At 31.0% G+C, this 11,488-nt stretch overlaps 1 protein-coding gene across 1 annotated transcript; it reads left to right on the forward strand.

Moving 5' to 3' along the window:
* The first annotated feature begins 855 nt into the window (after window positions 1-855).
* On the forward strand, window positions 856-7,785 carry LOC135951270 (cuticle protein-like). Its single transcript, XM_065500890.1, has 3 exons — window positions 856-867; window positions 954-1,466; window positions 7,018-7,785. The coding sequence occupies exons 1-3, from the start codon at window positions 856-858 to the stop codon at window positions 7,696-7,698; spliced, it is 1,206 nt and encodes a 401-aa protein (XP_065356962.1). The 3' UTR covers window positions 7,699-7,785.
* The last annotated feature ends 3,703 nt before the right edge of the window (window positions 7,786-11,488 follow it).

The raw sequence follows: 11,488 nt of genomic DNA on the forward strand, positions 1-11,488 counted from the left end.
AATGGACAATAACATACTTAAAAGTGTACAACACAAAAACGTGTGGCTTATTTATATATATAAGATTCTTTTTGATAGCGATGTCGATAGAGCGATGTTAAATTAAATTATTTTTTTTTTTGGTAAACAAATTAACATTGAATCTAGTTTTCTGAGTATTTTTTTAGTCAGTTTTTAATTCCCGGGATTACCGACACAAAATACAGAGAATCGAGTGAAAAACTGGCAAAATTTCCAAAAAGTTTATCCTGAGATAAAAACCATTGTTATTGATGTCAGAAAATGGGTGCATCGAAAATCGCAAATGTCCAAAATTGGTTACTCCCTAATGTAATCTTTTAAAGGAAAGTAGTAGCTAGTAACCTCGTAAACTTCTAAATCATTTAATCTTAACCTTAACCGATATTTTTAAATCTACACACAACAAATTAAACCTGAATTAATTTGGCGCCATACATTTCTGTTTTTTTTTTTTCTCTCAAACCTCTTAAATTTCACGGCTAAGAAAAATTAAAAAAAAATATCTATAAGTACCTCCAAAAAAAGTATTTATTGTCAATTGGTGACAAAAAAACAAATTTTTAATTAAGCGTAGATAATAAGATTTTGTATATACCCCCCAAAACTGGTTGTATTGATACTCGTACAACACCAACAAATTATATTATCAAAATTAAGAAAAATACAAAAACATTTCATATATTTTTGTCACTTAAAACCATTTTAAAGCCAACAATTAAAAAACACCACGATACTGGTATAAAAACTTGTGAATTTCTTCAATAATTTGTAGTTCAATTAAAGTTTAATTCAATTAAACATTTGTAGTCCAGCAAATATTTACATTTAATCGAAATGGCATTCAAGGTATGTCCAGGTGTAGAATTTTCTTAAGAATATTGAAAAATTTAAATATTCCAAAAATGATTTATTATTAATACAATTTACTTTAGTTCATCGCCGTTGTTGCTTTACTCGCTGTAGCAAATGCTGGCATTATACCAACCGCTCAGGTCTACCATGCTGTCCCAGCTACTATCGTCAAAACTATTGCTCCTGTAGCTCATTATGCTGCCCAACCTGTTTTAGCTAAAGCTGATGATGAATACGATCCCCATCCTCAATACAAATTTTCCTACGATGTTCAAGATGCTGTTTCTGGTGACTCCAAGAGCCAAGTTGAAGAACGTGATGGTGATGTTGTTCGCGGTGAATACTCATTGATTGATTCTGATGGCTTCAAACGTACTGTCCAATATACCGCAGATCCTGTTAATGGTTTCAATGCTGTTGTTAACCGCGAACCCTTGGCTGTTAAGGCTGTAGTTGCTCCCGCTGTCGTCAAAACTCATTATGCTGCCCCAGCTGTAGTTAAAACTTTTGCTCCCGTAGCTCATTATGCTGCTCCAACTGTAGTCAAGGCCATTACTCCAGTAGCTCACTATGCTGCCCCAGCCACTTACATTGCCCACCACTGATTGCTATCTTGAATCGAATTAAGAAAATTATTTAATGCATAAGTTGTTGACTAAAAATAAAAAATTTCTAATTTCATGCCCCTTACATAATGTTTCTACAAGTTGTTTTTTATTAATTCGTATAAATAGTATAATCAAATATTAGTTAATACTTTCGTTTTCGTTTTTTTAATGATCAACATCATTTAATCTGTACCTACTTACAAATATGTAGTTACTATTTTAAACATTTCTGTGAAAAGTACGTGAGAAGGCAAATAAGCCAATTCTTCTTCCAATTTCTTTCTTATCTTTTTTTTACCTTCTGAATTTTAAAAATGAGTCAAATGGTTGCTCTCGATTAAATTAAAAAGATTATATATATATAGAATCGACTAGAAACTATCTACAACAAATATCGATAAAGCTATATACTATCTGTTATAGTTTACAAGATATTCGTATTTGGAAATTTAAATTTCAATTTTTTTGCCAAATCGTTTTTAATGATACACAGTTATATAGACATTTTTGGTCGAAATGTAAAAATTAGATTTACTATTGAGAATCCCACAGTTTCCAAAAAACTTGTAAAAAACGTGATTTTTTAGATTCTTGGCTCCAATTACGGTACCAAAGTCGGGGTGAAAAATTCTGCCTGCTAAATATTGGGACATACTTAAGAAGTTTTAGTTTTTGAAAGAAACTATGCGATTAAGGAAAATATGGCCTGAAATATACAAAAATAATAGTTCTATTTCGGAAGGCTTTGAATCTCGCTGTAAATTTTTATAATATTTATTTATTTTTTGTTTTCGGTGTAACTAAAAATAATGAAAAAAATGTCTCCTTTTTATTTTTTTATTATTAAAATGCCATTAGATATTGACTAGAAAATGCATTTACCCCAAATACCACAGTCCTAATAAAATTCGGTACCCTGCCGTAAATATAACAATCAAAAGTCCTGGTAGGAATAAAATTATTTCCACTTTACTCTATATTACGCATTGTATACTACTCCACCTCATAGAAAGTATCAGAGATAGTTATGATACCTAAATTAGCTTGTCTTCAATACTCTCAAAATGGTGTGAAAAGTTGCGAAATAATATTCTGTATAGGCTTTTACTTAAGGAAATTGGTATCATTCTCCAAGTTAGTTTTTCCTGAAAATCGCAAAATTAAAATCTCAGGTACGGAAAAACTGTGGGAGGTATTGACATATTTTTTTCATATTTTCATTCCCTATTTATATTCTCAATAAATCCGTATGTGATGATCCAAAAATTCAGAAAGAAGTTTCACAAAATTTTTAAAAACTTAAAAATGGAGTTTTGAAACTGCCGTTAAAAAATTAAATTTGTTTGGTCGTACCTGCGAATAGGTTAACTGTATCCTAGTAAGACAAAAACTCATACACAAGTAAATATGGATATATTTTAAGTAAAAATAAGCTTTTATTTTAATATTTCTAAAAAAAATATGTTAATTTTGTTCCCAAACTTCTTGTTCTAGTAGCCTGAGACACGTTAATGGGCTGGGGAATTTTTATTAACTTTAAAATTGTTTAACCAATTTTTGTCTTTTATATCGGCGGCATGAAATAACCCCCAAGAAATAATCCGCCAAAAATAAAATGAAATAACACCCCAACATTTAGTACAGAGAGCAACAACAACGATTTTTGGGGGGTTATTTAATTTTTTAGGGTATTATTTTATTTTTTTAATTGGGGGATTATTTCATATTGGGGGAACAAATCATTATGAAATAAATCCTCAATATATATTTTGGGGCTTATTTCATTTTTTAATTTATAAAAAAACGTAAAATCTGTATATGTCCCGATATAGATATTAACATCTTGTATTTACTATTTACAAAAAAAAATTGTGATATCAATTGAAGTGATAATTTCGCAGAGTTAAGATCTTGATAATGTCGCAGTGCAAAGAGAGTTGTAAAGAAAAAACAATAATTTTGAAATTATAATTGGGTTCGGCATGTCAAAGAGTCGGTATATAATAGTACAATTAAATATGAGTGCTGGAATAAAACTTGCAAGGCAAGATTAAGTATGCTAACTGCTTACTTGCCAAGAATTATGTTGAGCACAATCACAAGAACGAAGAGGAATTGTGTAATGAGTTAATGGAATTAAGACTTAATAGAATGAAGGACGAATGCGAAGATCTTGCAGGTATATTATAAGGCATTACCTCTGCAATGAGTTTAATAAGATCTTCTTTCCGATTTTAATTTTAAAAAGATGTCTACTTTTTCATAGGAAACATGTATATTTAGTCTGCTTTAACTTTATGAATAAGAGCTATAAACTATAACTTAAAACAAGTATAGTTGTAATATTACACTAATTCAAAATATATTTACAAATCTCATTAAACCCAAATATATTTGATATTCAAATATAGTGTTTATTTTATCCAAAAGTCTTAAAAGAGTCTCAAACATCTCAAAATATGCAGTCAATACGATATGAAGCTAATGGCAGATTCTATTTCAAATGCCTCAAAAAATTGCAACTGTCAATGTTGTTGGATTACAGTTTAGGAAACTATACAAGTATTAACAAAAAATTCTGCTATTAAGTTATATTGTCATAATGTCCTAATATACTTCGATAGTTAATACAAAGTGTTGTTGTGCTTCAAAACAAAAAGTGTTATTTTATGACAAAACAATAAACATAGTTTAAAACTTTTTTGTTTGAAAAACAACAAAAATGTGTTTAAACTATCGGACATTATGACAATATGACCTAATAGCAAATTTTGGGGTGTTATTTCATTTTATTTTTGGGTTGGTTTTTCGTGGGGGGTTATTTCATGCCGCCTTTATATCTCATTACAACCACAATTACGTACACATTTCGATTCTTTTATATTAAATTGCAAAAGTATAAAAAATATAATTTTTTTTCCCCTTGTAAATGTTCTCACGAACTTTAACCCAATTGCGTCCCGATCGAGCTCAAACTTTTGTCAATTTTTTTTTTTATCCTAACCTCACACAAAACTTTCCTTCGTTCTTGAAACAGATGAGTTTTAAATTTTTCCATACATTGAGGTTCGATACCAATATTTTTAAGAAAATTTATGCACGTTAGAGTAATTTTCGGAAGCGGATCTTATATGGGAGCTATGACTAATTATGAACCGATCATAATACAATTTGGTGACATAAATTCCGTATATATAAAACTTATTTGGAGCAAAACTTGTGTAGATACCTATATAAATTAAACATATATGACCGATAAAGTCCAATTTCGGGAGGACATTTGTATGGGAGCTATGTGAAATAATGGACTGATTTCAGCCAGTTTCAGTAGGCTTTGTCTTTGGGCAGAAAAAATTATAAGTACCAAATTTAATCGAAATATTTTCAAAATTACCAGACGGACGTAGGCACAGTGAGGAATCTGAAAAAAAAGTGGAAATAAATCTCTAACTTCTTAACGAATAGCCCGATTTTAACAAAATTTCCTGCGCCTATAGAGGAGGTGTTGGTAAGTTTTAGTTTTGAATTTGGGCTTATAACACCAAGGGGGGGCCGAGCCACAATGCCTCAAAGGTCACCTGGGTATATCAAAAATTAAAAATGATGGCAAATTTTTGTTTGCTGTCCGATTTATATATATATAGAATTGTTTAAAAACCTCTACTGAGCCAAAAGTTATGTGCATTCAAACTTAAAAAAATATAAAAAAGTCGTTTTTTCGCAATTTTTTTCGAAATTATTTTCATTTAAAATCTGGTTATTCGTTTAGAAGTTACAGATTTATTTCCACTTTTTTTCAAATCCCCCACTGTGGGACGGACATCGTTTAATCGACTCAGAAAGAGATTCTGAGTGCTATTTGACGAAATAAGTATTTATCCTTTGTCAAAATATATGTATTTTATAATATATCCAAATTAACTAGATTACATAGAAAGGTTAATTCTAAGACGGATTAGAAGTAATATTTCGTTTTTAGATTCATCATCAAAATCATTTAATGTGAAATAATAATTAAGAGGCTACCCTTCTTGTCCCTATAACTATCTTGTGGATGGATATTAAAATATGATATGGATATCAGTTCCAAAATATTCTTGAAATTTAATAAAATCATTTCCTCGGCATGAACTATTAATGAAATGGTATTTTTTTTATCTATTTCATTTGGAACACCAAAATAGGAAGAACTTAGTATCTCTTAGTACATCCCATTATGTAAAAAAAAACGACTTCATATTATTTGGTGAATTATATCATTATTTTGGAGAGGGATGAAACATATGGTTTTGAACGGTTCATTATTTCATCTATCCTCCATACAAATATAATCTTGGACTAGGGCTTGAATAGTTCTAAATATCTTAAACACAATTTCTCACCGTTTTCGGAAATCATCTGATTTAAAAATAAACAAATAGATATTATTTTAATAATTAAAACCAATTTATTCTGTACCATATTACACAGAAAGATTCTCCTTTAATTTTACAGATATGGATTTATTATAAGATTATTATATTGCATACAGATACAAGTTTTAAAAAATCACGTAATTTTTCACCTACATATGTTAAAAATTGTGTCCCCTTTCTTTAAAAATAAAACTTGCACCCTAATATGTACCGTAAAATACGTAGTAGGCATTCATATTCTTTAAATATAATTAAATTACGGATGTTAAATTCACAAACATCAAAGCACCTTAGATTATTCTAAAAATCAAATCTTGTAAGCTAGTGATAATTAATATCCGGTAGCTAATAAACATGCTAATAAACAAATATATGTTTATATACAATAAAATTAAACTGAATGTCAAATACGTGGTTTGGCGACAATAAAAATAAACCATTTTATTTAACAAATCCGTAAAAAGCAGAAACACAATAAATTGTTACGAATTTTGGTCAGTGTTACACTTAAATGATTCAACAGTTTACAATTTTCTTTTCCTCGTGCTCTTCCAATGTCAACCCTTTCGCTACAAATTTGTATACAAGCTGGTTGGCAGATTGACTCTAAGCAGCCTTACATACGTCATAGCAATTCATTCATAATAATTGGTGTAAATTTGACAAAAGGTACCAACTTAGTGATTTATATTTGTCCCCACCTGGTCTCACAGTACTCTCGCCGATAACAGGTGAATGAATGAATAAATATTTTATCTGCACACTGGCATTAAAACATGTTTGTTTGTATGCGTGACAAAAAGACAAGACAAGACAATTTGTTTGATTAATTTGTATAAAAAGCTGTTGATGGTACAATTTCTTATCACAAGTTACTTTGCACTCAATTCAATCAGTTACATTTTCAAGTGTCACTAAATTAACTTTATCGAAATGGCATTCAAGGTATGAGAAAATAAAAAATCCCATTACAAAAAGGATTTAAAGAGATCATGTGGATGATAAAGATTTTCATGATCATGACTTAAGCAAAAAAAAAAAAAAAAAAAAAAAAATGATATATAAGTCAATAAACTAGTACGAGATAACGAAACTCATTGGATTATAATAATCATTAAAAATTTATGTATTTCCAGTTCATCGCAGTCTTTGCATTACTCGCTGTCGCCAATGCTGGCTTCATTCCTGCTGCTCAGGTCTACCATGCTGGCCCTGCTGCTGTTGTCAAGACTGTTGCTCCCGTAGCTCACTATGCTGCTCAACATGTTTTGGCTAAAGCCGACAACGAATACGATCCCCATCCTCAGTACAAATATGGATACAATGTACAAGACAACATTTCTGGTGACTCCAAGAGCCAAGTTGAAGAACGTGATGGTGATGTTGTCCGTGGTGAATACTCTTTGATTGATGCTGATGGCTACAGACGTACCGTTCAATATACTGCCGATCCCATCAATGGTTTCAACGCTGTTGTGAACCGTGAACCTCTTGTCAAAGCTGTAGTTGCTCCCGCTGTTGTTAAGACCGTTGCTCCAGTTGCCCATTATGCTGCTGCTCCCGTTGCCCATTACGCTGCTGCCCCAGCTGTAGTCAAGACTGTTGCTCCTGCTTACACCAGCTATGCTGCTCCAGTTGCCCACTACGCCGCTGCCCCAGCTGTAGTCAAGACTGTTGCTCCTGCTTACACCACCTATGCTGCTCCAGTTGCCCACTACGCTGCTGCCCCAGCTGTAGTCAAGACTGTTGCTCCAGCATACACCACATATGCCGCTCCTGCCACTTATTATGCCCATCACTAAAATGTTCATTTCGTTAAACCCATTGTGACCATTAATGATTATTTATATTGTTGTTGATTAAATAAATTATTTAAAATTATCTAAATACATGTTACAAGTTGTTATTTTAAAATAGAGAAAGATTTAACTACACTAGCATATCCCGGTGCACTTCGCTACCTCTATTCTAGTAAAATTAAGAAATATGAATGGATTTCTGATACAACCTACACATGCAAAATATTGAGAATCTCTCAATTACAGTTTACTTGATTTTCAAACAATAACTAATTTGGTATGGGAGATACCACTGATCCCACCCATTGTTATGTATTTTATTTAAAAAAATAACTCATATCAAGCTTCACTTTAACTTTCCTTTTTATGGGAGGGGCCATTCCTACTAATCCCATCACGTTTAGATAAACTTTGTAAAAAGGATCAGGAATAAATTCGTTTTTAGCTAACCTCCGTAGAATGGTAATAAATTGATTGATACACATTTTAAATACTTTTAGAATTATAGTTCTCCAGATATTCGAAATTAATTATTTACTTTGTATGGGAATTGACACGACCACTAATGAAATCCCGACCATTTTCATCCAATCTCTGTAAAATGGTAATAGATCTATGCGGACAAAGTTTGAAGAATCTTGTAATTATTACTTTGTATGGGAGGTGACTCACCTCCTTTACCGACCCTCCATTTTGGTTCCCCAGACTTTCGAAATAAATATTTACTTTTTATGGGAGGTGCTACGCCCTCTAATCTAACTTCGCCTATATTCAGCTAACTCCGCACAGTAATAAGAAATTAATTCGTAAAAAGTTTTAACACTTTAATAATTGTAATAATTCTCCAGATATTCAAAATTAAATATTTACTTTGTATAGGGTGTGCCATGCCCACTATTCCAATACCGAAAATTTTCAGCGAAACTATGCAAAATGATAAAAGAACAATTTATACAAAGTTTGAATAATCTTGGAATTATAGCTCACAAAATATTTAAAAATAACTATTTACTTTGTATGGGAGACGGCTCGCCACCTGTTCGGATACATCCCATTTTTGCATAAACTTCATGCAGTGATAAGAAACTGATTCGTATAAAATTTAAAGACCGTCACAATTATATTTCTGCAGATATTATAAAATAACTATTTACTTATAAAAAAACCTTCAAAATATTTCTTTCAAGCGACTTTAAATTATTAAAATCTTCTTCTTCATTGTTTTCTATAACAACTCTCACTTAAAACAGAGCGAAATCAATACTGATTAATTGTTTCTCCTATTTATTACCAACAACAACAAATTGGACAAACACGCATTGCTTTGTTTACTTTTTAGCTTAAGGTTCACATGTACACGTTTTTGCATATGGGTTAGTAACATCTTTAAACGCTTATAACTCGTAAAAATCTGAACCGATTTCAATAAAATATATATTCTGCACTTCTGTGAATAAATCCCTTTAAAATGGTATATTTCTTTCCCAAATTGAATGTATAATGTGAGCGTAAAAGGGGTCTAAAGAAATCGACTTGCCTATTAATATTATGACTAGCATAACCCGGTGCACTTCACTACCCCTACCCTAGTAAAAGTAAAAAAATATGAATCGAAATACGAAAATAACACTTCACTTGATATTCGAAAATAACTAACTAATTTTGTATTTAATTTAACCTTTTATGTAAATATCAAGCTTTACTTTAACTTACCTTTATAAGAGAGGGGTCATTCCTACTAAGCCGATCATAATTAGCTAAACTTCGAACAGGGAACAGGAATAAATTCGTTTTTAGCTAACCTCCGTAGAATGGTAATGCATTGATTGATACAGAGTTTAAATTCTTTTAGAATTATAGTTCTCCAGATATTCAAAATTAATTATTTACTTTGTGCCACAACCACTAATGAAATTCCGACCATTTTCAGCCAATCTGTGTAAATTGGTAAGAGAGCTATGCGGACAAAGTTTGAAGAACCTTGCAATTCTTACTTTGTATGGGAGGTGACTCACCTCCTTTTCCGACCCCTCCCATTTTGGTTGCCCAGATATTCGAAATCAGTATTTACTCTGTATGGGAGGTGCTATGCCCTTTAATCTAATTCCGTCTATATTCAGCTAAACTCCACACAGTAATTAATTCGCTAAAAGTTTAAAAACTTTTACAATTATAGTTCTACATATATTCCAAATTAATTATATACTTTGTATAGGGTGTGCCACGCCCACTATTCCAATCCCGAACAATTTCAGCGAAACTATGCAAAATTATAAAAGAGCCATTTAGACTAAGTTTGAAGAATCTTGCAATTATAGTTCACAAAATATTTATAAATAAATAAATATTTACTATGTATGGGAGGCGACTCACCATTTTTTCCGACCCGTCCCATTTTTTATTAAAGTTCATGCAGTGATAAGTAATTGATTCGTATGAAGTTTAAAAGCCGTCACAATTATATTTCTGCACATATTATAAAATAACTATTTACTTATGTACGATTTCATATTTAGCCCCATATGCATAAACAGTTTTTAAATTTGTCAATGGTTTATAAAACAAATTTTGAATGGAAATATTGTTTTATAAACCTTTGATAAATTTAAAAACTGTTTATGCATATAGTAACATCTTTAAACGCTTATAACTCCTAAAAAACTGAACCGATTACAATAAAATATATATTCTGCACTTCTGTGAATAAATCCCTTTAAAATGGTATATTTCTTTCCCAAATTGAATGTATAATGTGAGCGTAAAAGGGGTCTAAAGAAATCGACTTGCCTATTAATATTATGATATATATTCTTATATAAATGGTTTGTTTAACACTAAATAATAGAGGACCTTTGACTGACTTTACAATAATTTGACGATTAAATCAGTCAGTGCAAAGGATAATACGCGGCTGTTATTGCATACAATTTAATTAATATTATTTAAATATGAATATGTGAATAGGAAAAATTAGGTGTCGATGTTAACACCTAAAATAATGATTTAGAGCTCTTGTCCTGGTAATAGAGTAAAATAGCAATTAAGTGTCATAACATTTTATAAATAGTGAACGTACCTTTATAATTCGTTGTCCATCAATCCGTTAATTGCTTTTGTAATGCACTTTTTAGCTTCTTTCTTTTGATTTATTTATTTCAGAAATAGTAAAATGTCATAAAAAATGCAAAGCCGTTTTTCTCGAAACGATTTTTTTTTGGAATTATGACGTTGTTGCAGTAAATGAGATAGGTGGCATGACACAGTGTTCATTAACATAATGTCCATGGAAACTTAAATAACGCTGACAATTTCATTGAGTTTCGATAATAAATAAAGATTTTATTACATGTTCATTGAGTTTCTAAAACTAAAATTTGTATCAAAATTTTAAAAAACAGCAAAAATATACTATTTTTTGAATTTTTAAATTGAAAATCGGTTATTTTTGGATTCGTAATTGATATTGCTCTGAAATCTTTTGTATGTTGTTGGTAATTTAGTTGGCTAACTAACAAAAAAATTCGACCAAGTTAAATTTAAAAATTTCAATTTTGAAATGCCTATAACTAGGAAATTATAAGAGATAAATAGCGAACGCACATGGGAAACAAAAAAATGGCACGAGTTTAAAAATTGTACATGTCGAAGGTACCTTACTTTGAGCCCCCATAGCGCCGCCCTGGAGCATTTGTAGGGCCCATTTTATTAACATAAACTCGAATACTCCATGGCTACGCCCAGTTCAAATTTTATCTTGATCAGACAAGCCGTTTAGAAATGCCAGATTTATTTC

This window comes from Calliphora vicina, chromosome 1 (genome assembly GCF_958450345.1).
Source record: "Calliphora vicina chromosome 1, idCalVici1.1, whole genome shotgun sequence".
NCBI lineage: Eukaryota > Metazoa > Arthropoda > Insecta > Diptera > Calliphoridae > Calliphora > Calliphora vicina.